Source organism: Cibotium barometz, chromosome 13 (assembly GCF_041138505.1).
Source record: "Cibotium barometz isolate CiBa-2024 chromosome 13, ASM4113850v1, whole genome shotgun sequence".
Lineage (NCBI taxonomy): Eukaryota > Viridiplantae > Streptophyta > Polypodiopsida > Cyatheales > Cibotiaceae > Cibotium > Cibotium barometz.
In genome coordinates, this window is record NC_141058.1 from 51,973,199 (window position 1) to 51,999,674 (window position 26,476).

At 46.8% G+C, this 26,476-nt stretch overlaps 1 protein-coding gene across 5 annotated transcripts in view; it reads left to right on the forward strand.

Annotated features, from left to right (window-relative positions):
* Window positions 1-2,197: 2,197 nt before the first annotated feature.
* The window catches only part of LOC147632814 (sister chromatid cohesion protein PDS5 homolog A-like), a 179,460-nt gene continuing 155,181 nt past the window's right edge, over window positions 2,198-26,476 (forward strand). For 3 of the 5 annotated variants that reach the window (XR_015267237.1, XM_086807695.1, XM_086807697.1), the window contains exons 1-3: window positions 2,198-2,450; window positions 2,653-2,955; window positions 3,058-3,255. Coding sequence is in view for 4 of the 5 variants with exons in the window: in XM_086807695.1 (XP_086663821.1) it covers window positions 2,866-2,955; window positions 3,058-3,255 (288 nt within the window). In the remaining variant the exon portion in view is untranslated. Of the gene's footprint in view, window positions 2,456-2,652; window positions 2,956-3,057; window positions 3,256-26,476 lie in introns of all 5 variants that reach the window. The other 2 variants (XM_086807698.1, XM_086807696.1) reach the window with 2 other exon arrangements.

The window sequence follows — 26,476 nt, forward strand, 5'->3', positions numbered from 1 at the left end:
AGGAATGCCTAGCATTAGTCAAAACTATAGTAGGAGCTAAATTGAAACAGTTTAGGATAGATCGACAAGGAGGAGAATTCATGTCTAATGAATTCTTAGGTTTCAGCAAGGAATGAGGCATAAAGCAATAGCTCACTGCCTAAAATGTGAAGTGAATGGAAAATTGTACTAACTTTAAATAAATTACTCTAAAATAGAAAAATATAGACATAGCTTGAGATGAACAAGACAAACCAAGACCATCACACAAGCATTGGGTACAATCTCTCTCAACCCCTAACGTGAGTGGCCCCATCTCCCGAAAGTGGGAATTTGAATCATGTATACCCTTGGAACCAATGACAACTTAAAGTTCTAAAATTCAGGTTTGAAGAGGAAAGTCATTTTTGGCCTCCCTTTGTAAAAGTCAACTCAATAGTTTTTCTTTTTTGATTTATCTTTTTGTTTGAATATGGATTAAAAGTCTCTTTTGTCTCTCTGTCTCTCTCCCTCTCTCTCTCGCTCTCTACTCAATGATAAGCCCATTATATATATATTTTTCTCTTGTTGGCCTGTATGTGGAAGGTAACATATAGTGATATTTAGTCCTTTTTTGCGCTTAAGGAACACTTGAAAAACACACTTATGAAAAGAAAATCTCATTTTAATATATTGTTATCTCTTTTTAACAAAGGCATACTGTTACATATGATTTGTCTCTTGGCTCAAAGGTGTTGATAAATGAATTTTGCAATGTTTGCATATATCACACAAATTGTATTGTGGGCATTAACTAATGCCCTAAGGTACTTCAGGTAGTGGCTTCCCTCATCATCCTCATCTTAGGACCACCTTCATCCTACCTCCTTTGCCCTTGTGACCGTCCTTGTCCTCATCCTTGTCCCTGTCCCCTAGACCTCTCCTTTTCTTGCTCGACTCTCACTTTCTTCTCCCTAAATTGTAAAGAGATTTACATATGCTACATAGAGACCTTTCGATGCCACATAGAGAGAGTCGAAGAGATCTACACACATAGATCTTCATATGTTGTCAAAGAGGTATTGGTGTTGCTTGTGGGATGTGAGAGAGAGAGAGAGAGAGAGAGAGAGAGAGAGAGAGAGAGAGAGAGAGAGAGAGAGAGAGGTATGCGTCTCTGAAAGAGAGGCAGAGAGATTGTTGCTTGTGTAGAATTGAGAGTGAAAGAGACTTTTACCATGATCCGCCATAGTGTAAACCGAAGCTAGCCACATGGCTACATGCATGGCACAACCTCGAGGCGTCGAGTGCACATAAAGATATCTATAGCAAGTCTAGAGAACTAAAGTGAGATCTATTTTTGTAAGGTTATACGCCTTGGAGAAAATCACACTTTCTAAGGTTTAACTTGCTTATTAATTAATGTGTCAACAAGCAAGTTGATGAGGGGGCCACATATATATATATATATATATATATTTGGCATTAGCGCACACACAAAATAAGCACCCAAAATGTTTTTTTCTTATTAATCAATTAATTTGGGTTTGTAAACCATAAGAGGAATTTTTTTTCTAAGGTGCATTAAGGGTTGTTAGCTAAGGGTTTATGAATAAATTTTTCTTAAAGACATAATTAGAAAGAGTTGAGTTTGGTTATTTTTATAATTAGAAAGATGGATATACGTGGCAGGCATGGGTTTCTCTCCCACCATGCTCATCAGTAGCACCTTATTAAGATCAAACCCTCTCAAATTTTTACAAGTTGTATAGGTGAGTTACCGGGTCCTGTGCCTGATGTGGTGCCGTCCATGGCCCCCTAGCTTTAAGAGCTCAGGGTCGTCTATACTTGGTTGAGCCCAATAGAAGCTCGTAGTGCACACTACAGTACGAGCCTGACAAATACCTCAATCGACGTAGGAAACCTCTGTCGTCACCAGTCCAACAATCTCTTTGAGAGAGTGAGAGAGAGAGACCGGGATAGCGCCCTTGAGAATTTTTTGAACGGGGTGGTCTGTTGGTTCTTCGTAAACTGAAGGATCGAAAGCTTTATAGGAGAGAGGAGAGAGAAAATATGACCTGCAAGAAGTATGGCTTTTGTTTGCTAAAGTTCAGGCTCAGTAAAATTCCGGTAACGAATTAATATCACACTTGAATAAAAGCGTCAATATATATCACACTTGAAGGCCTGAATTAATATCAACGAATTAATATATGCATGCAACTTAAAGGCTTCAAAATTTGAAGGGTGACGATCCCATAGGTTGCACAAAATGTAAACCTTGGGACGACAAAGGCGCAACATGCAATTTTGGGCGTATTCTGGAGTGTGCCAAAACACTCGAAAAAGGAAGTCGCAAAACTTTTACCGCGCTTCTTCGACACCATCACACACGCATGACAACAAGTCCTCCTCTTACCTTGCGTCTAGGGTTTTTCGCTCCTTCGAATTCAGAGGTTTCTTTTGCTGCGCTCCCATTCGACCTTCGTTTCAAGGTAAGGCAGGTTCTCTTTCTCCCCATTTTTATACTACTCTGCGTTGCTTTTCTGAGATTTCTAGGGTTTATTGCCTTGTTTTTCTGCCTCCCCCCTGAGCTTTCTAGGGTTTTCTACCTGCCTTTGCACATGGCATGGGATGATTGCCATGCCTACAACGCTTTTTTGGTAAATTTTCTTTCTTTTTTTGGCACTTGTGCAGGTGTGGCTCATCTACATCACCTTTACAGCGGATCGAAACCCTAGCTGTAGTAGAAGATCTCCAAACCAAAGAATAGGGCTTAGGGTTACTCCTTTGGCAAAAGCATGCCAGAGATACATGTACAGGAAAACATTTGCCATAATTTTTAGTCTCTGTTTGATGCCTGCAGCAAGAAGGCTTTTTCATAGCTATATAAATATTTAGTTGGCAGCAATGACACGAGTGGTGCAGCGGCTAGCTGCAATTGGAAAGCAGTTGGCACATCCTCCCCATACAAAAGATGCCATCCTCAAGCAGCTTAAGGTATGAGAAATACTTACATTGCTCTTCAACACGGTTCTGAAACTCATTATCTATTGCGCTCAACCCTTTAATTTGTTGCTGGTATCTGGCTGAGATGTGCAGCAAGCTGCAGAAATGCTTTCCGAAATGAAACAGTCACATTATTTAAAAGCGTCTATAGAGCCATTAACAAGGGCCCTGGCCCTTCCCATGTTGATAAAACACAAAGACAAAGATGTCAGGCTTCTCACTACAACTTGCACAATGGAAATACTGCGGATTGTTGCTCCTGATGCACCCTATAGTGACATAGAACTGCAGGTACTGTTCTGAAAACCTTGTGATAAATCTTTCTGCTATGATAAATGGGTAGTTATTTTGATTTTAAATTGCCACTGGTAATGGATATGGATGATTCTCAATTTGTTAACCCTTTTTTTCCTCTGGAGAAGCTAAAAGAGCTCATACACATTTGTTTACATTGGATGACAATGATAATGCTATGATTTAGAGGTGTGAAATTTGGGGTGTCGGAAGGTTCTTGTCCAAGCGGTTAACTCATGATCCACCCTACCCAAGAGGGCACCTTCTTAAAAAATATGCACTCCGTTTTCTCAATTCGAACCTTCAGTCAAACCAAGAAAGGCATGTTAATGGCTGAAATACAAACATAATTGTTCATGATTACAATGATGCATGTAATATTCTTTTAAGCACACTTGTCAGCTGAGAGAGCAAGGTCTAAAACCAGAGCTAAAAAACTTGATTTTCTTCACCTGAACAATTCCAAAAACCCTTCAATCAAAACTATTCTAGCAACTAGGTATCTAGGTGTGTCCTTGAAGATCTTGCGATTCACAGAAGTCCTTTTATAATTGGGCCTCATGGAAGCTTGAGTAGGCTGGCAGAGGTGGGGCATGGGTTGTGGTATAACATAGGTGGGGGCTGATTGGGGATGTTGTATAGATGACATGTGTAGAACTACCATATGAGAGGGTGTATGGGTGTGGGTGTCATCTTTTTTTTCCTCCAAGAAGCTCCATGCGTCTGAGGTGTCCACAGTTGGGAGGAGTTGGTATAATTCTGACTTGTGCCTTACTTCTCCGGGCGGGTGAGGCGACAGAAAGCACTCTGCATTTTGCGTGTAGAGATCCTTCCAGTTTTCTTTTCCCACGGAGCAGACATAGCTGTATGATACTCAAGAGGCTATGTACCGGGAGATCACGGCAGAGGATGTAGGGTTGCAGAGATAAGCACAGGATGAGGGTGAGATTACAGATTATGGCAGGCATTTTCTCACACTCGGGAGTGCACATGGGTTGGTCATATACAATGGCTTAATGAGATGGCAAGGATTAGATGCTCTCACACACTAGAACTCTAAAGGGGGAGCGAGCACAGTGGACTACTTGATGGGGTCTCCTTCATTGAGACCTGATGTGCGGGGTTTCACGATTTCCAGTCGACCCATTGGCATAGCAGCTGATCATGCACACCTGAGTTTCACACTACTAGGTAGATCCCCAAGAGATGGGCCAGCTACTCATCTACCTAGGTACCCGAGATATCAGTTTACACGTGAGACAGTTGGGGTTTACCGAGATGCAGTATCTGATGGCTTGTTCGCTTTAGACCCGCATAACCCTCTGGACGAGATCACGAGAGGATTGGCAGGTGTACTACATGCATCCGCCTCGTATGCGTTTCCACTATGATCTCTCCCCCCCTCTCTCTCTCTCTCTCCCCCCCCCCCCCCGCAGCACTGCCCCACATAACAGTTGGTATGTGATGAGTGTCGTGAGACACGAGCATAGCTACAGCGTGAGATTGCCATTGGGACTCACACGCATAGACAGGCGAGGATGATCTTTCGGCGCCTTGTGCGGAGGAAGAAACGAGCCTATCTGGCTAAGCTAGAGGAGGAGATCTACCAACTCTTCTTGGGGAAGGACAACAAGAGGGCATGGAAGATGTTTTAGGAGAGAGAGCCTGGTACTCCGATTACTGCACCCGAGGCATCACATACTTATGCTAGAGAGCTATGTGATGCACCAGGACAGCCCCCCACCCCCCCTCCACTGGGAGCTAGACCGGCTAGCAGCACCTTTTTTACCATGCGGATGGTGCTAGATGCGATAGACAGGTTACAGAATGGAAAGGCACAAGATCATGATGGGCTGGTTGGAGAGCACTTTTCATATGCATGCGACACTTTGGCTCCGCTCATTGTACATGTGTTTAATCGTGCCATTTGTGAGGGTTTCCCAGCAAGCTGGACAGAGCATATCATTGTACCACTCTTTAAGAGTGGGGACCCCATGGTACCAGGCAACTACAGGACGATCATGATTGGTCATTACTTGGCCAAACTATATGGCTCTATATTGGAGTCGGAGCTGAGCCGTTGGGCAGAGAGGCATGGTCATCGAGCACATGGACAAGCCGGCTTCAGGAGAGGATTTACTACCTTGGATCACATACTGACACTTCGAGCACTTATTGAAGAGGGCAAGGCACAGAAGAGAAGGATATACTGCTGCTTTGTGGACTTCCGGAAAGCCTTCGATACCGTACCACGTGCCAAGCTTATGCACAGGTTGCATGACATTGAGGTACCCGAGGATATGCAGTGGGGGATATATGCTTTGTATGAGTCTGTGACAGGTAGAGTCCGAGTTCTAGGCGGACTATCCGATATGGTGACCAACACGATAGGGATGAAGCAAGGATGCCTGCTATCGCCCACCCTCTTTGGACTGTACATTGATGCGGTCTCTGATTATGTAGACAGATTGGGAGGCCTAGGGGCATGCTCTTGGTAGGGGTGTTGATACCCATCTTGTTATATGCTGATGATATTATTCTAATCTCAGACTCTCCGGAGGGATTACAGAGACACTTGGATGCATTACAGGCTTTCTGTGCGGATAGAGATCTGACGGTGAACCTTGGGAAAACCAAGGTTATGGTGTTTAACACCACACAGGCATGGGTGACGAGATCAGGCCTCAGTACACTTTCCGAGGGGAGCCGGTTGAGTACGTCAGGTCATATGTCTACTTGGGAGTTACTTTCACAGGACCGCGTTTCTCCCTGAAGGAGGTAGCAGCAGCTAGATTAGCTCAAGGGCATGCAACCTCAGGGGCACTTGAGAGGCAGTGTGCACACATAAAGTCTCAAGAGCCGCGCACCAAATTGTGGCTATTTGATACGCTTGTCACACCGATCCTCCTGTACGGAGCTCCAATTTGGGGGCCCAACATACATCACAGATCTTAGAGAGGGACGGATGAGGGATGGAGGCAAATGGAGAGACCACTGATTATGATGATTGCCCGCATGATTCGGAGCAAATCATCAGTACCACATGAGATTATTCGGGCTGAGCTAGGTGCCGCACCAGTAGTAACCCAGGAGGCCCTATTCTAGGCAATTACCTTTTTGCAGCGGCTTTGGGAGCTCCCTCTCAGCAGAGGTACTCCCGATTGGCATTGACCTCATCCATACAGTTGGCAGAGGATGGAGATACTCATTGCTGGTACGCTCAGATGAGATCATGGTTTGACCTACATGGTTTGCGGATAGAGGCACTACCACCCTTTCAGTACAGTCTGGATTGTCCATTTTTGGATCTCACCCGCTCAGAGCATGATCAGGATGGATATCATCAGAGTGGACATAGAGAGGACATGGACTATCCCCCTTGAGCCCTTAGGCACGAAAATGGCTCATTACAAGAGCCGTTTTCTACACCTCTCACCAGATGATTTTATCACCCGCTCGCCCTCTGTTACTCCAAATGCTGGCCTTGACGGAGAATTATTGAAGATCCACTGACTCCTCAAGTGCTGCAAGATATAGTCTATCATGAGATCCGAGGGAGATATCACTGCCTCTTCCGAGAGGGTTTTGGGCCGTTACGCAAGGTCATGGAGTTTGAGGATCAGAGATGCCTGGGATTGTTCCTACTTGAGCTCAAGAGACACAGAGAGACCCTCTTGGCAGACAGGAGACCGAGCCATGATGTACCTAGACAGAGGACCCTGACAGATTTCTTTGGCACCAGCACCAGCACCAGCAACCCAGCCCACACATGTCACCAATTGGCCGACCATTTGGTCCATTCCTAGTTTTTGCGTCTCGTTCACTTGAGGCCAGGCCGGTGTCTCGTGTGAAGAGGCCAGTATTTTGCTGACATGGACGGGAGCCAGACTGGTGCCACCCGTGTGTTAGCAGGATGGTGTCGTATGGACGGGAGCCAGATCAGTGCCACCCGTGTATGACCTGGACTGTGTTCGATCCATGGGACTGTCACGCCATGGAAGAGCCAGTATTCGTGCTGTGTTTTACCTATGGGACTGTCACACCTAGGGAAACTCGTGCCTGGAACTGTGTCTTACCTATGGGACTGTCACTCCATAGGAAGACCAGGTTTTTATGTAATAAATGTCGTGCCAGTTTTGTGCTGACAGATATTTTGTACATGTTCCATGAACGGGAGATATGTCCATGTTACTATTTGCACATGCACACATATTTTGCATGTTTGAAACTGTTTTCGCATGACATGTATTCGTGTGTTTGCCTGCCTGACGTGTTACTTACTGAGCGGGGACGCCTGCCAGTGAGTCGTGAAGTGTGCCCTGTATTCTGACGAGTTTCAGTGCATGTGAACAGGTGGTAAGTATATGGTACATGTTGTTTAATGTTATTAAATTCTAACCCTTTGATTTATAAGGTTAGGGGTCCACACTTATTTAAAAGTGGGCACCCCCTTTGGGCACCCACTTTGGGGCCAAGGTGGGGAGCCTCACTTTTAAGTGAGTGTGGGGGTGGGCATGGTCACCTACCCCCACTAGACCCCCACATGCATGCGTAGAATCTCTAAGGTTATCTTCACTTCATTATTTTATTTAATATGGCTCTCCATCAAGCGTAAACATCATCCCATCGCTTCCTTCTCACGTAGACTACCGGCGACCAGCACTCCGGCTCCTATCAGGTTACGCTGCCTGCCTCTCTACAGGCGGCTGAATCTTATTTCAGGTGGCTGCGTTGAACTCTGCAGGGGGCTGCTTATGCTGCTGCTGCCTGCGCCAAACTCTCTACAGGCGGTTGATTCTGCTGGCTGCTGGCTGCGCCTGACTCTTTACAGGCGACCTTCTGCTGCAGGCTACGCTGCTGCGCTTAACCCATACAGGCGACTGCTTCTACCACTCCCACACAGGCGCATGCTCTTTACCTCTATTGCTGGCGACTGAATCTCTGGATGCTGGCTACGTTTCTGTACAGCCAGGCGCCCATTACATAGTTGGCCTACACAGAGTTGGCTGCCATCACATGAAGGCCACGTAATATCTCTGAATTTGCTTCTCCCAGGCGGCTGTGTATCCATCACTATCAAGCTGTGCTCCAGCAGGCGGCTGTCTACAGCTATCTATTGGTTTGTCTACTTTGATTGTGGTGGTGCATAGTGACTGTGCACTCCTTCTCCAATCAGGCAAGAGCAGGCGGCTGTGTCCTTTGTGGCGGTACATCATCTCCACGGGTGTTCTACCAGGAAAACTTCGCATCACCTGAGTGGCTTCATCATTCCACAAGTCTTGGTCTTCTATCAACCAACTACAAGTAAGTGATTTTCAGATTTGAGTAAAGCATTTAATGTTTAAATCTGGTAAAAGATTCGTCCCGCTCGGCCTACACCCGTTCGGTGCCGGGTTGTCCAAGCTATATGGGCGAACCTCGGTCCAAAGGTGCTGAGATCGGGAGAGCCAGGCGTTAGTACGAGAGCGCCTGTCTGTGCGTGGTCTCGGAACACCAGTGTGGTGCTCTCCGCGGAGTCCAGTGAAAGCACAGGACCGTAGTGATTGGACCACACTAGTGGTCGTTCTGCTCCGAGTTTTTCTTCATCGAAATCCGAGCCTATTTGTTTGGTACTGTTTTCATATGTACATGGACATCATCTGGTTCTCAGAACCCATGGAGCATTGTATTCTTTAAATACTCCCAATAAATATATCATATATTGAGGGGGGGGTCGGCCCGTTCCGGCCCCAGTGCTGGTGTCCATCTTTCCATTTCTGTTCATTTAAATTCAAGTTGTTTTTAAGTTGTCCATTTCAAATTTGTGGTTTTAAAGTTGTGCTATTAAGCGTGTGGGTGTCCAACGGAGTCTTTCCCACTTGACGGGATCGGTTTCATTGGTATCAGAGCACGGTTGTTTCCCTCTTTCTAGTGGGGAAACGAACCTGTGTACTGGACATCCCGCTTTTAGCAAACTTTGAACACAATGGACAGCCAAGGCAACCCTTTGGAAGTACCAAATTCGAGGGGTCCATCTAGTGCTTCTCGTGGGTCTGATGCCCTGCGAGGTAGACACAAGCCCCTTGAAAGGGTTCTTGATAGTGAATCCAAAGGTCAACTGTCTCCAGGAAAGACAGTTATGCTTGAACAAGACCCTGATGCTATGAGGGCTGAAATGGAACATATGAGAAAACTTTTGCAGGCTCAAGAGCAAGAATTGAAGTTTTTGCATGAAGATCCTCATCTGCAAAGTGCTATTGAAGCCAGGAAGGCTGATGCTATGGTTGATGTAACCTTTGAGTCAATGGCTCGTGAAGTGGGCAAGAAACCAAGGGAGTTGGCACTTGCCTATCTCCTTCGCAAAGGTGATATCAAAGAGGGGGATGACGGAGAGCTAAAATTCAGAAATCCACCTCGTTTGAAGCATGGAGATCCCGCATCCCAGAGGCTGAAATCTTTTATGCAAAAGGAAGAGGTGACTGTCACCTCTCGTCATGCATCCTCTCCACAAGGCACTAAGCCTGATAGATTTGTGTATGCCAGTGCTCATGGAGGGCATGAGAGTCACATGCATGCAAGATATGTATCTCATGGTGACAGGTCTACTTCCAGAAAAATTTTGCCTTCTGAGTTGTCTCATGGAGAGACCATGCCATATGCAGGTAAGTCACATGCATCTGAGCTTCGAGTTCGTGGAGCACATGCCACCGTGCCCCATGAAGCTTCTATGACGGCCCATGGAGCCCATGCAGATAGGGCTACCCCGTTGGATAAGGGGAAAAGAAAAAGAGAGGACCATGCGCCTCATGCCAGGAAGCTCAAGGAGTTCAAAGCAGGTGATAAATCTGTCAAATTTGATGTCTTTCATGGTGAACATGATGCCTCTAAGGTGTTAGCGTTTGTGGCACAGTTCGACATTGCTTTTAGCGATGAGGACTTTACAGAAAAGTCAAAGGTGCGCCATGCTAGCATGTTTCTGAAAGGCACTGCTGCCCATTGGTGGATCACCGAAAAGATCACCAAGGATCCCATCTCTACTTGGAAGGAATTCAAAGACAGATTTTATGCTCAGTTCTTGCCACCCAATGCAGAGCAAACTCTCACTCAAAAGTGGGATAGGCTGGAACAAAAAGATAATGAGAGTGTGCAACAGTATGTTAACAAATTTTGGAAAGTGTTGCTGGAAGTGACTCCCTTCATGCTAATCTCTGAGGAGGAAAGAAAGAGGAAGTTTCGTTCTGGATTGCAACCTGCATATAGATCGGGTATTGAATTGCACCCAAAACATACGTTGCAACAACTCACAGCTTCTGCCCTTGCTACAGAGCAATTGGTGCTCAAGATCAAACAGGATCAAGGAGGTTCCAAGGCGAAGGACAAGGCTGCCCCAAATCAGCAAAAGGGCGGACAGCCATCTAAAAAGAACTTCCGGGAGCCTTACAAGGGTGCTAAAGCTGAAAATTACACATCTAAAGAACAGGGCCCAAGAAAGAACAAATTTGGATTAACCCCGGAGCAAAGAGAGCAATATGCTAAGGATGGAAAATGCTTTTCTTGTGGTAGCAAAGACCACATGTTTCGGCAATGCCCAGATCGCAAACCAAAGCACGAGGACAAGCACACCAAAGCAAATGTTCATGCAGTTCCTGATGTGCAAGGTAATACAGGTCATGATGCTAAAGAGCGTATGGTTTGCAAGGCTTGGGGGCAAATCAAGGATCAGCCCGCACTTTTCATGTTTGATGACTGTGCAACTGACAATTTCATCTCTATGCAAATGGCAGCTGCATTGGGTATTGAGGTTGAAAGCATGGGACCTCAGATTGAAGCCGAAGCTGCATTTATTGGTAAAGAGGTGCAGGTTACCCCTTTGATTGGGAAGTTGCGTATTCATATACAGGGCTACCTTGACAATGAGCATTTCTTAGTTGCTCCTCTGAATGGATGTGATGTATTGTTGGGCAAGCCGTGGCATCATAGGCTTGAGCCCCGCAAAGACTACAAGTCCAATATGATTTCTTTTATGCATAAAGGCCGCATGCACTTTATTGATGCTGGCAAAGAAGGGGATTTCATCCCAGTTGTATCACACATCCAAATTAATAAAGCAATGAAAAAGAGTCTTTCAGCGTACTTGGTTTTTGTGCGTGATAGTCTTGTGCCAAATCATCAAAATGTGGATGCTATGTCTAATGATAGGCTGAATTTTCTTAATGCATTCAAAGACTGTTTTGCTGACTCATTGCCAGGTGAATTACCTCCCCAAAGGCCCGAAGATCATTGCATAGATCTTGTGCCAAGTAGTTCTCCACCTAATAAACCCGCATACCGAGTGAGTGCTGCACAACAAGAAGAAATTATGAAGCAAGTTAACGAGCTTTTAGAGAAAGGTTTGGTTCAGCCCAGTTCCTCACCTTACTGCTCTCCTGTGCTTCTTGTTCAAAAGAAGGACGGATCATTCCGTATGTGTGTTGACTATAGAGCTTTGAACAAGCTTACCATCAAGAACAGATTCCCAATTCCACGTATTGATGATATTTTGGATAAGCTTGATGGCTCAGCTTGCTTTAGCAGACTTGATTTGAAGAGTGGATATCACCAGATCCGAGTGGTGCCACAAGATGTCCATAAGACTGCATTCAGGACAGCCTTCGGATTATATGAATTCTTGGTAATGCCTTTTGGTCTCACCAATGCTCCTGCTACTTTTAATCGTATGATGGATAGGATATTCCGATCCCATCGCAAGTTTACAGGAGTCTTCTTTGATGATATCTTGGTTTTCTCCAAGAATGAGCAGGAACACAGAACTCATTTGGTCACAGTGTTCGAAGAGTTGCGGAAGCATAAACTTTTCGTCAATGCCAAGAAAAGTGAGTTTTTCCTTTCAGAGATTCATTATCTGGGACATATTGTATCCAAAGATGGAGTTACAATGGATCCTGCAAAGATCGAGACTATTCGGAATTGGCCCGAATTGCAAAACGTACATCAAGTACGTAGTTTTCTGGGATTATGTTCGTATTACAGGCGTTTCATAAGGCATTTTGCTATGATTGCCACTCCTCTACATGATCTCACGAAGAAGAAAACTGTTTTCAAATGGACTTCAAAGGAACAGGATGCTTTCTTGCAGCTCAAGCATGCGATCATATGTGGACCAGTATTGATTGTTCCTGACTTGCACAAGTCATTCGTGGTTGAATGTGATGCTTGTGGTGATTGCATAGGAGCTGTCCTAAATCAAGAAGGGCATGCAGTTGCATACGAGAGCCGTCGTTTGCATGATGCTGAGCTTCATATGGATATCTATGAGAAAGAGCTCTTGGCTGTAATTCACGCCTTAAAGATTTGGAAACACTACCTTCTTGGGGCTGAATTTGTAGTCAAGACAGATCATCAAAGCTTGAGATACTTTCTATCTCAAACCAAGCTTTCAGAGAAGCAAATGAGAATGGCAAATTTTCTTTCCATGTTTCATTTTCAGATTGTGCATACTCCAGGAAAGAAAAATGTGGTGGCCGATGCACTATCTAGGAGGCCTTATATTGCTGCAGTCTCAGTGGCCTCTCATGGAGATCTATCTGCTATGAGAGATTTGTATCATTTGGATGCTGATTTTTGCCATGTATGGACTGATTTGATGGCTGGTCATTCACATGCCTCTTATGTTATCAAGGAGGGTTATCTCATGAAGGATAATTGCCTATGTGTGGTGAAGGATTTGCGTCCAAAGGTTATGGACGAATGTCACGCTCCACCTTATGCTGGTCATAGAGGTATTATGCCTACTACTCGCATGATTCAGAGGTATTTCTTTTGGCCAAGCATGCGTAAAAACATTGAGGCTTATGTGCGTGCATGTATCACTTGCCAAAAGGTGAAATTTGATAGACAAAAGCCTCCAGGTTTGCTTCAGCCATTGCCTATTCCCTCGCAACCTTGGGAAAGTATCACGATGGATTTTATTATGGATTTGCCTAGATCCCAGCATGGGAATAATTCTATTTGGACTATTGTGGACAGGTTTAGCAAGCAAGCTCACTTCTTGCCCGTCAAGAAAACCATCAAAGCTGATCATATGGTAAAGCTTTTTCTTGCTAATATTTTCAAGCATCATGGTATGCCTAAATCCATTGTTGGGGATAGAGATCCCAGGACTACAAGCCTATTTTGGAGGGCTTTATTTGATAATATGGGTACTAAGCTTGAGTTTTCATCCGCTTATCATCCCAAAACGGATGGCCAAAGTGAAGCTGCAAATTCAGCTGTGTTGGATTTATTGAAGTGTTATGTGGCAGATCAAAAGAGTGCATGGGAGAAGTATCTTCCACTTGTTGAGTTTGCCTATAACAATACAATCCATGCTTCCACAGGAAAGGCTCCGTTTGAGATTATTTATGGCAGAGTGGTCTTGCCACCCATCCTTCGTACCAAGGATGAGATTTTTGCTGCTGATGAATATGTTCGTGACTTGGATGTTGCCTTTGGTCAGGTGCGGACAGCCATTGCAAGATCTCAGGATAAGCATAAAAAGGCTGCTGACAAGCATAGAAGGGACATGGAAGTCAAAGAAGGTGATTGGGTATTGCTGAAATTTGAGAAGGCTAGGCTTCGGAAGGGGCCAGGACGAGAAGGATCATATCCTAAGCTTTCTCCTCGCTATTATGGACCCTTCAAGGTGATTCAGAAGATCAATGAAGTGTCCTACAGGCTTGCTTTACCTAGTCATTGGAAGATTCACAGTGCTTTTCATGTGAGTCTATTTCGGAAATATGTGGGGCCAGATCCTGATGAGCCTGTCACAGAAGATCCGCCAGAGATTGAAGAGCTTGAGGAGATCCTCCAGCCAGAACAGATTGTTTTTCACAAGGAGAGAGAGCTACCTGCAGGAAAGCTTTCCAGGAGATACCTTGTGAAGTTTAAAAATTATTTGCCTATTGATGCCAAATGGGTAAATGAGGATTATTTTGCCGATTATCCGCAATTGTTGCAGGCATATCTTGAGGCTTTTAAGTTGAGGTCAACTCTTTAGAAGCCCGGGGGGATGTCACCAATTGGCCGACCATTTGGTCCATTCCTAGTTTTTGCGTCTCGTTCACTTGAGGCCAGGCCGGTGTCTCGTGTGAAGAGGCCAGTATTTTGCTGACATGGACGGGAGCCAGACTGGTGCCACCCGTGTGTTAGCAGGATGGTGTCGTATGGACGGGAGCCAGATCAGTGCCACCCGTGTATGACCTGGACTGTGTTCGATCCATGGGACTGTCACGCCATGGAAGAGCCAGTATTCGTGCCGTGTTTTACCTATGGGACTGTCACACCTAGGGAAACTCGTGCCTGGAACTGTGTCTTACCTATGGGACTGTCACTCCATAGGAAGACCAGGTTTTTATGTAATAAATGTCGTGCCAGTTTTGTGCCGACAGATATTTTGTACATGTTCCATGAACGGGAGATATGTCCATGTTACTATTTGCACATGCACACATATTTTGCATGTTTGAAACTGTTTTCGCATGACATGTATTCGTGTGTTTGCCTGCCTGACGTGTTACTTACTGAGCGGGGACGCCTGCCAGTGAGTCGTGAAGTGTGCCCTGTATTCTGACGAGTTTCAGTGCATGTGAACAGGTGGTAAGTATATGGTACATGTTGTTTAATGTTATTAAATTCTAATCCTTTGATTTATAAGGTTAGGGGTCCACACTTATTTAAAAGTGGGCACCCCCTTTGGGCACCCACTTTGGGGCCAAGGTGGGGAGCCTCACTTTTAAGTGAGTGTGGGGGTGGGCATGGTCACCTACCCCCACTAGACCCCCACATGCATGCGTAGAATCTCTAAGGTTATCTTCACTTCATTATTTTATTTAATATGGCTCTCCATCAAGCGTAAACATCATCCCATCGCTTCCTTCTCACGTAGACTACCGGCGACCAGCACTCCGGCTCCTATCAGGTTACGCTGCCTGCCTCTCTACAGGCGGCTGAATCTTATTTCAGGTGGCTGCGTTGAACTCTGCAGGGGGCTGCTTATGCTGCTGCTGCCTGCGCCAAACTCTCTACAGGCGGTTGATTCTGCTGGCTGCTGGCTGCGCCTGACTCTTTACAGGCGACCTTCTGCTGCAGGCTACGCTGCTGCGCTTAACCCATACAGGCGACTGCTTCTACCACTCCCACACAGGCGCATGCTCTTTACCTCTATTGCTGGCGACTGAATCTCTGGATGCTGGCTACGTTTCTGTACAGCCAGGCGCCCATTACATAGTTGGCCTACACAGAGTTGGCTGCCATCACATGAAGGCCACGTAATATCTCTGAATTTGCTTCTCCCAGGCGGCTGTGTATCCATCACTATCAGGCTGTGCTCCAGCAGGCGGCTGTCTACAGCTATCTATTGGTTTGTCTACTTTGATTGTGGTGGTGCATAGTGACTGTGCACTCCTTCTCCAATCAGGCAAGAGCAGGCGGCTGTGTCCTTTGTGGCGGTACATCATCTCCACGGGTGTTCTACCAGGAAAACTTCGCATCACCTGAGTGGCTTCATCATTCCACAAGTCTTGGTCTTCTATCAACCAACTACAAGTAAGTGATTTTCAGATTTGAGTAAAGCATTTAATGTTTAAATCTGGTAAAAGATTCGTCCCGCTCGGCCTACACCCGTTCGGTGCCGGGTTGTCCAAGCTATATGGGCGAACCTCGGTCCAAAGGTGCTGAGATCGGGAGAGCCAGGCGTTAGTACGAGAGCGCCTGTCTGTGCGTGGTCTCGGAACACCAGTGTGGTGCTCTCCGCGGAGTCCAGTGAAAGCACAGGACCGTAGTGATTGGACCACACTAGTGGTCGTTCTGCTCCGAGTTTTTCTTCATCGAAATCCGAGCCTATTTGTTTGGTACTGTTTTCATATGTACATGGACATCATCTGGTTCTCAGAACCCATGGAGCATTGTATTCTTTAAATACTCCCAATAAATATATCATATATTGAGGGGGGGGTCGGCCCGTTCCGGCCCCAGTGCTGGTGTCCATCTTTCCATTTCTGTTCATTTAAATTCAAGTTGTTTTTAAGTTGTCCATTTCAAATTTGTGGTTTTAAAGTTGTGCTATTAAGCGTGTGGGTGTCCAACGGAGTCTTTCCCACTTGACGGGATCGGTTTCACACACACCTCATGATACCTCCTCCATTGGGCCATCAGGGCACCGACCATGCTCCCAGGGAGTCACCACTGATAGAGCAGTCATCTTATGTCGTGCTCGTCGGCCACGCCCACCAGGATCCCAACCACGGCATCCTCACCATCACTAGATCAGAGCCATTATTACTCGGCATTGGAGGCGCCTACCTCACTTCTATGACCTCTCCATTCTAGACAGCCCCATGGCGGAGATACTTGATCTAAGGAGAGGGCAACACTTCAACTGATTAGCATACATGGATCTACTTGATTTACATTTTCCAGTATTTTCTACTCAGCATCATCTCGGAGTCTTACAATTCTGTTCTTATAACTGTAAGACAATCAGTTTATTGTACTTTTTAGTCTCATTTAGTTGTTCTCTTTGATGAGAACCAACTTCAGATGTACTCTCAGTTTTGGTCTCATAGGCCATTATGGCCTCTTAGAGACGTTAATATATCATTTCATCTCTCTCTCTCTCTCTCTCTCTCTCTCTCTCTCTCTCTCTCTCTCTCTCTGTGTGCACATCTCTCTCTATGTTGTGCATTATCTTCGTCGCGAACGATTGCTGTATTTCTGAACATTGAAGTTACCAATTCTATCCACCGAGCTTCTGCATGTTACAAGAACTTTGGTGTGAGCTCAAGGACATGGCAAAGTGAACTTTTTGGCATGTATAGCTACCCCTGGTGCCGGGATCTATTTTTGTACATGAGATGCCCAGGAGGAATTGTGGCGTTTGTATATAATTTTTGAGATACACATATAGCAAATGGGTGATTCTTCCTGTACTTTGATGCATTCATGTGCATGTTTAAACTTCAATTATTATTTGTCTGACTTGTCTTACTGCTTGGACAATGCTTGGGTTGCACTCTTCACCTTGGCTGTCCTAGCCCTTGGAATTTAGCAACCCTTTGTGAATTATGAGATGCCATGACTGGATTTTTGTGTGGCTATTTATAGCCCTAAAATGTGCTGGTCGGTTGGCTCTTACAGGGGTGGGCCTGCTGCTGTTTTCCCCACGGCCAGGTCTTATGCTTTCACACTGGATGTTGGCTGGCCGCCTTGTGCACTGTCCTGGCTGTTATCCAGTCCTGTAACAGGCAATCCTGCGCAGGCTGCTGGGCAGTCTCTATGCCCTGGCTGACTGGCTGGCCAAGGCCTCTAGGGCCTGTCAGCTGGTTGGCGAAGCCCCATGGGCTGGCCAACAGCCTGCCCAACGGCCCAGCCCTTCAATGGGTTGGTGGGAAAAGCCATGGGCCTTGTTGTCCCCCTTGGAGTGGCCGACACTCAGAACATGTGACATCATTCCAGAGGGAGACTCACAGTACGGACTGACATTGCTTCATGTGCGGGACAATGCACACCGGACTACTTCATGCCCAATGCAAGGAATTCCATCCCTTTTCTGGGGTAGCCCTAAGGGCTGGTCCCCTTCTACATGCAACCTACGTGCTTCCTATACAGATGCTTGGTGTCTGGCTGCAAACCCGACACTCAGAACATGTGACATCATTCCAGAGGGAGACTCAATAGTATGGACTGACATTGCTTCATGTGCGGGACAATGCACACCGGACTAAGACCATGTACGAGACTTGTACACTTGACCTTGGACGCTTAGAGTGGAACCTTTGCTCACTTGTCCCAGATCGGGACTCACATGGGACCAGTTTTCACCCCAAGTCTTGCACCTTCTGTTCAGATATGTCCACGTGGCATCCAAGTGTGGGATGCACGTGACATCCCCTTCTGCTTAACTTGATGGAAGTTGCATAGCCTCCAGATAGTCCGCCAATAAAGCCAGATAGTCTTCGAAGAAGTCTTTGTCAAGCCAAACCGCTTTGTGAGTCCCTCGGTCTTGAAACTTCGCGAGGAACTGTCTTTGTCTACGACTGGAGCCGTGCTTGAAGCGATGCAAAAGGATTTGTTCGGAAACCATCACTTGAGCTTCATCAACTATGTCTGGTTATGCTTCGTCCTTAACTTCTGAAGGGATTGGACCTACATATGGTTTCAGCCAATTGACATGGAACACATCATGCATAGTCTAGCTCGGAGGTAGCTTCAACTTCATTGACACCTCGTTGATCTTTCTCTTGATAGGGAAAGATCCGAAGCTCTTGAATGATAAGCTTTGGGCATCGCTTGTCCCCACCTGTTTCAGTTGTTGCTTCATACTCCGAAGATAAACCCAATCTCCTTTCAAAAACTTCACATCCCTTTGGTCTTTATTGGCCTGTCGAGTATAGGCCTCATGGGCTTAAGCCAACCTGTCTATAATTGATTCTAAAATCTCTTGGTAAGACTCCATCATTCTATTCGCTTCAGGTACTGAAGACGAGGTTTTGGTCAATAGCGATTGGAATGGTCTTCCAAACATTGCTTCATAAAGAGTTCTGTCAATAGTTGAAGAAAATGAAAATTTCAAAACTGCTTGAACTAAAAGCAAATATGATTCGCACTTATCTTGCTGATCGTGGACATAACACTTTAGCACACTGAAGGCCAACTTGTTGTAGAGTTCTGTCTGGCCATCAGTCTGTGGGTGAAACATACTGGAAAATTTCAGATTAGTACCAAAATTATCAAACAATGCCCTCCAAAAATGACTGGTAAACTTGGCATCTCGGTATGACATTATGGTCCTAGGAATCATAAGAAGTGATCTCTGTAGAATTCACACTTCTTACCAATCTCTGATGGAGACAGCCATGTTTGGTGTATGTGTGGCCCGAGCAGATCTAACCGGATGATCCGATTGATCTCCTGTTGTGAGAGATCAAGGTAGGGCGAATCCAGGCTATACTGAAATGGGGGAAGACAGTCCATTTGTATGCCATGTGCATGAAACCACTCGACTACCATAGAGTACCATGCATGTGTGGTAATGGTGGTGACCGTGTCGCTCAGGAGGAAGGCAGTCCAGCTCATCTCAAACACTTCCTCTCCCTCTCGCAATATAATTGCATAGAGGACTCTAGTGCTAGTCATGGGAGGTGATCTCTGTCAAGCATATATACATGCTGAATATAAGTGACAGTCTAAAAAAGGGCATCCGTAACCTGTGGAGCCACCCCAAACTTTGCATGTAGAATGTCATGTGGTACAGATGGCTTACTATTACATGTAGCCTCTTTATTATTATTATTATTATTATTATTATTATTTTCCAAGAAACAGATCCTTCAATTAGTTAAAGAGAAAACAGCCACAAAGGGCTAAGTACAACCACGAAGGGCTAAATACAAACTCGCCTCATATAAGGGCGGGAAACAAGTGATCATAAGGGGGAGAGATGCTTCTTCTCCGGTTGGCCGCTCTATGAGGAGAAGGCTATCTCATAAGGGGGGGGGGGGGGGGGAAACAACCACACAGGTGGTTTGTAGTGCCAAGGGGTCATTGCCTCTATCTGTGAGGAAAGGGCCAGGCCTCCAAAGTCTCAAGAAGGCTTCCCGCCGCTTCCGCATGCGGTTAGAACCTCTCTTCAGCTTCCCCCACTGGCTGCGGAGGGTGTGAATGATGTCGAGCCATATTGTCCTGATGGTCTCAGTCGGCGGAGTGTGGGTACCCTCGATGGCCTCGCTACATCTAGCATGCCATCTGTGCCAGGCTGCTATGCTACTGCAAATCTCCCATCGTTGGCATGAGCCTGTACGCCAAACACCTGCAGGTGGGGTTGTGTCTGGTACTACTGCAATACGATGGTGGAGACTTGAAGGGCATGGCCTCCCCCATCCTCCTCGTAAGTCCTGACCACTCTAGCCTCGGTGGCCCAAGTGACAGTATCCCAAGTGATAATCCGGGTCGTTGCCCTGTCCATAGCAAAGATGCAGAGAATCCGCTGCCAAATCTGTTGAGCCTTTGGGCAATCCCAAAGGCAATGTCGTTGAGACTCCTGTGGGTGGCCGCACCTCGAGCAAGCTGCTGGCCGCCCTTCGATTGCCAGCCAAGTACCCACTCCCAGACTCGTGTGTGTCGTCAACTAGAGGAAGAGAGTGATCTTCCTCGACCGAAAGCTGTCCCAAAGCCTCTTCCAGAAATCTGAAAGGAAACGCTGTGATAGGCCATGAGACTGCTAGTGTGCCATCTATCTCCGACATCTAGATCCTGCGGCCGAGCCTTGCTGTATATGCAAAGAAAGAGGCATCCAGAGTCTCCACCCGATGTGTGGGATCATGCCACGTCCACTTTGCAGGGGCCCATTGCAACTGCGTGAGAGGTCGGCACTCCCAAATCCATAACTGCCAAAATCTATCCCTGGCCACCTTGGCCGGTGCTGGATCTATGTGCCATGCACGTGCCCGAACACAAATCACCCTCACCCTCTGCAAGGTGCAGCTTCTGAAATCCTCCAAGGGGTGCTCTGATCTCTCTAATCTACCATGTAATCCAATAGAAAAAGTGAGCAGACAACTGTCCTGATCTGCTCCATAGACCGCCAAGAGAATATCGTGTCTGGTGAACATGCCTAGCCATATCGGGGGGTCGGGTCTGCAATAGGAGTCAGCCACTCCGGACGAATAGCTAAGTCAATGTCGATTCTGAGCTTGTCTCTACCCCGGATCCCTGTCAGGCCTCTCTCCTATTCCTCCTGAGGTAACTGCGTGTGTGTAACCCAATCTCCAAGAGACATGGCTGGTCCCATGCTCAAGGCGCTCCAAGATATGTGCGGTCGGGCCCCTAGCATGTGGCCACTGGGTAAACGGATCAGGGGGTTCTAGATCAAAGGCTACCAAAGCTGCTCCTCTGAGGCCACTGGAACAATCTGTCTGAGGGCTGGTCTGAGATGATCCCAAGCACGAAGTAGACTGGCTGCGAATCTGTCCTCAAAGGCAGGACTAAAAGCACGGGCTCGCATCTCCCATCTAGTACTTTGCGGCCACGAGCCTCCAAGGCTCGGAGTGCGGGTTGAAATCCGGGCCAAGAGGAAATCCTTCCAAGGCTCACCACCGGGTTGGAGTCCTCTAACAATCAACTTGCCCAACAGGGCACGGCTTTGTATAGCTGGATCAATGAGACGTAGCCCCCCTTTGCTATGTGGTTGAATGATCACTCTCCATGCCACCTTGGCCCTGACTGGCCTCCCATCACTTTCGGCCCACAAGAAGTTCCGGATCAAACGCTGTACCTGGCCAATACAAGCCTGAGAAAAGGCCCAACACGAGGTGATGTACCACATGGTGGCAAGCAGTACCTGGTTCGCCACCACCACTCTACCTGTAAGGGATAGCTCCGTCGAGCTCCAATACAGAAGCTTTTTTCGAATACTCAGAAGAAGTGGAGTGAGTCGCTGCTCGGGAGAGAGATCAATGCCAACCTGGCAACTGAGGTATTGGACTGGAGTGCCCCTCGAGATCCACTGGAAAGCCTCAACTGGTCGCCAAGTCGGGGTGGGTGTTGAGCCTACCCAAAAACCACACAACTTGTGCCAGTTGATCTGTGCTCTTGATGCACGGCAGAAAATCTCTATTGCCTCCGCGAATCTCTGGAGACTCCCAACATCTCCAACAAGGTAGGCTGCTGTGACGTCTGCAAACTCTGAGTCCAGCAACTCCTCCTGTGTGTGGAGGGGAAGGCGCAATCCCTGAAGACCGGTCTCCTGGGTGGAGATAAAACTACTCATGGCCTCAAATGTATCAAGCCCTCTTTGAGCCTCTCTGGCATGGTACCTGTGAACATAATCTCATTGAAGGCAGCACGAAGGCCACCTTCCATGAGTTCCCAATGGCGAAGAAAGAAAGAAACAGAAAGCCCATCCGTCCTCGGGCATTTGCCCCTGGGCAATGCCTTCACCGCCTCCGCTAGCTCCTTTGCAATGAAAGGGGTCAATAAGAAAGACCGAAGGGAGGGGGGAACCACCTCTCTTGTGTGTCTCCAGACTCTCTCGCGTGCATCCATCACCTGGGGGGATAATGGGGCACCAGTGAGAAGAGACCGGAAGAAATCCGTGGCGATGGCTCTCACCTGCAGGGGATCGGAAACAATAACTCCATCCTGGCCACGTAGCTTGCGAATACTGTCTCTCCTCATGTGAGGGCCGGCTATCTCAAAGAAGTCTCTAGTAACTCTGTCATTGGCCTGAGTCTAGAATGAGACCCTGGCATGGTATCTATACTCCACCCTCTTCTCCTCAATGGACCGAATCTCCGTGCGGGTAGCAGCGATTTGACTCTTAGTCCATGAGCTGGCCGGGGAACTCTCTTGAAGACGCTGTAAAGAGGCTAGGCCCCTCCTCAGACTCCTCTCCTGCTCCTGAATTCCCTCGAATTTCCTCTGGGCTGCCTCCTGTAAAAAAATACTGACCTCCCCAAGGCCCTCATCCAAAGTGCACGTTGCAGATCTTGAGGAAAAATCTAGACCCGGCCTTATCTGAACAATCCGGCTACAAATCTCGGGGTCCTGAATGAGGCTGTTTGGAATCTTGGAGCTCGCATGTCTGTCATGCCTCCATGGGTCCTCTAGGGACATAATAACTGGGGCATGATCTGAAAATGTAGTGCCTGCCAGAATACCAACCATGCCTCCACGGCTACACAAGCCCACTCGTCAACATAAAACCTGTCCAGTCGAGAGAGGTTGGGGCCAGTGCTCCGCCTATCAGATCAAGAAAAGCTAAGACTCTCGGGGCTACGCCCAAACTCTGGAAGATGCCAAGGGTCCTGTCCCCTAAGAATCAGTATCATCTCCTCACATGCAGAGTACTCCACCCTTGAGATTGTGGCCGTGCCACCTCCAAGCCCGTCCTCTGCTGCCTCTATCATGTTGAAGTCACCGCCCATGCACCAAAAATCAGCCTGGGGAAGGGCCTATCGGATAGTGCTCCAAAAGATAGCTCTACCTGCACAGCAGCCGTATTTGGGGCATAAATGTTGGAAGCCAACGCTATCCTCTCCAATTAGAATGGTAGCCCATTGAGCACGTCCTGGAACTATGACTTGTAATCTTGTCATCACAGATGATAGAAGCTGCTGATTGACAGAGAGACACACTCCTCCTTGGCCGAAGGATGGAGACCAAAAAGTATGACTCCTGCGTGGTAGAATCTTCACGCAGCGGCGGGTACGCCCCTCAGTAAGATGGTGCTCCTGAAGGAAAAGAATGTCGATAGTCCCCCCCACCATAGCTCGATGCAGCTCTCCTCTAAGCTCGTCTCTGAAAGCACTCAGGCCCCCCTAAGCCCTGAATGTTCCATGAGACAATCCTCATATCAAATCTCTGTGTGAGGCGGAACTATCGGAAATGCCCTCCACTCGCTTAGACGGGGAATAGTCACAATCTGTCTTGGTGCGGAGTTGCGCCAAGTGGGTGTGGATCTTGCCCTCCATGTACTGCCACTCTGCCTAAGCGCGAGAGTATGCATACTCCGTGCTCCATCGATCACAATGGAGGTATCTGTAAAAAGGGGGGAGAGTTACTGCGAGAGAGGTATGCATCGTCGCAAGTCGGTCAGTGGTGGCAGCTGTGGGCATGCAGAACAAAGGGCCTCTAAAAGTGACTCCTAGATACACATACTTCTACACAATCTATCCAATGCATTTAAGTGTTTCTGTAAACCCTCGGCTGAATCTGAGATCAAGACAATGTCGTTAGCATATAGCAATATGGTCACTACTGTCTGAGCCAATGGTGAACCTCTACCTCCGAAACTATCCACAAATGCTGCGATCTCATCAATTTATAGGCCAAAGAGTGTAGGTGAGAGTGGGCAGCCCTGTTTAACCCCAATAGTGCTACATATATCTCTTGAGGCCCACCGGGTGCACATACCCGGCCGAGTACTGCCTCCTATAGTGCCATCACACTGCATATCATCTCATGTGAGAACTGGAGCTCCTACAAGCGTCCTATTAGACGAGATCGAGGGATGGAGTCAAAGGCTTTGCGGAAATCCACAAAGCAGCAATACACATGTCTCTTTAAGGACCTCGCCTCCTCTTTGATAGCCCGTAAAGTAAAGATATGGTCCAGTGTGGAGAAGTTTCTCCTGAAGCCTGCCTGGCCTGATGCCCTGTTTCCCATCCTCTCTGCCATAGAGCTGATCATGTCCTCTAGTACTGCCCCATAGATTTTGGCCATTGTGTGACCAATCATGATAGTCCTGAAGTTACCTGGGTCCGTGGGATCTAATGCATCCTGTTTGCCAAAGCAGATGCACATATCCTGTGTGCCCTTCAGGTATCTCATGACACCTTTCACTGCTTCCCAATGCTTCTTGCCAGGTTTGGCCATGTATCTAGTAACCACTCCCACTGCAAATGCAATGTCCGGCCTGGTAGCAACCATGGCATACATGAGACTGCCACAAGCTGAAGCATACGGAATCTTGGCCATATCAGCCCTGTCACTATCCGACTGTGGGCTGTCCATAGCACTGAGTTTCACATATGGAGGCAAAGGAGTACTAGTCTTCTTCCCCCCCTCCATATTGAACCTCTGCAAAACTTTGCCAATGTATTCCTTCTGAGACAAATACAACACATGCTGATTTCTGTCCCGAAGTATCCGCATACCCAAAATGTGATTTGCATCACCCAAATCCTTCATATCAAAGGTCTGATGCAGCCTCTTCTTCAAGGCATCCATCTCTTTACGAGATTTCCCGGCAATCAACATATCATCAACATACAAGATGAGGATCAATAGACTGCCATCCAAAGCTTTCTTGGTGTATAAGCAGTGATCTATGTCACTCCTCCTGAAATCCTGGGATTTCATGAATGTATCAAATTTATGATACCATTCCCTTGGTGCCTGTTTGAGCCCATAAAGACTCTTTTTCAGCTTGCATACAAGCTTCTCCTTTCCATTCACTGCATAACCCTCTGGCTGTTGCATATATATCTCCTCATGGCGATCACCGTGAAGAAAAGCAGTCTTCACATCCATCTGAATCAAATCTAGATCATCATGAGCAACCAAAGCTAATACAGCTCTAAGTGTGGTCATTTTGACCATTGGAGAGAAGATCTCATCAAAGTCCACACCATATTCCTGCTTGAAGCCCTTACCCACTAACCTGGCTTTGTATCTTGGCTTTGCATCAGGTGCAACTTTGAGCCTGTAAACCCACTTGCATGGCAAAACCTTCTTGCCTGTAGGCAAATGCACCAACTTCTATGTTCCATTTTTGTGCAGAGAATCCACCTCTGTAAAGCCTCCTTATAACAAGAGGGCTCTCCTTATACATGCATGTTTCATCAAAAATGACATCATTGTTGCGTATAATCTTTCTATTCACTGGATCCCAAAGTCTATATCCCATTTCACCTCCGTCACCATATCCTAGGAATATGCATTTGTGAGACTTAGGATCAAGTTTGGTGCGTATTTCCCTGCGTATGTGCACGTACGCAACGCAACCAAACACTCTCAAGTGCTTGTAGGACGGAGGCTTCCCTGTCCATACTTCCTCTGGCACTTTCCCACCAAGCCTCGTGTTAGGTGACCTGTTTATAAGATGAACGGCTGTCGTAACAGCTTCAGCCCAAAAACCATGAGGTAACGCAGCATGTGACAACATAGAACAGACCTTCTCCTGAATGGTCCTGTTCATCCTCTCTGCTGTCCCGTTTTGTGGAGGATCATAAGGAGCAGAGAGCTCCCTCTTGATGCCTTTAGCATCACAAAAGTCCTGAAACTGTTTGGACATATACTCTCCACCATTGTCGGAACGCAAAGCCTTCAGTGTTTTGCCAGTTTGATTCTCAACATGAGCAACAAACTTCTCAAACACTGAGAATGTATCACTCTTCAAACGAAGAGGATAAACCCACACCTTGCGTGTGGCATTATCAATAAAAGACACAAAATATTTTGCCCCTCCCAAAGAAAGCTGAGGCATCTCACATACATCTGTATGCACAAGCTCTAACTGAGCATCTTTCTGTCCAAGAGCTTTCTTCTGGGGGCACTGGAGTTGCCTGCCATATATACAATGCTCACAAAACTGAAAACTTGAGAACTTTAGAGAAGGCAAGTAACCAAAACGAGACAATTGCTCCATTCCTTTGACACTCATGTGTCCCAACCGGCTATGCCACAGAGAGATTTCCGACAGCTC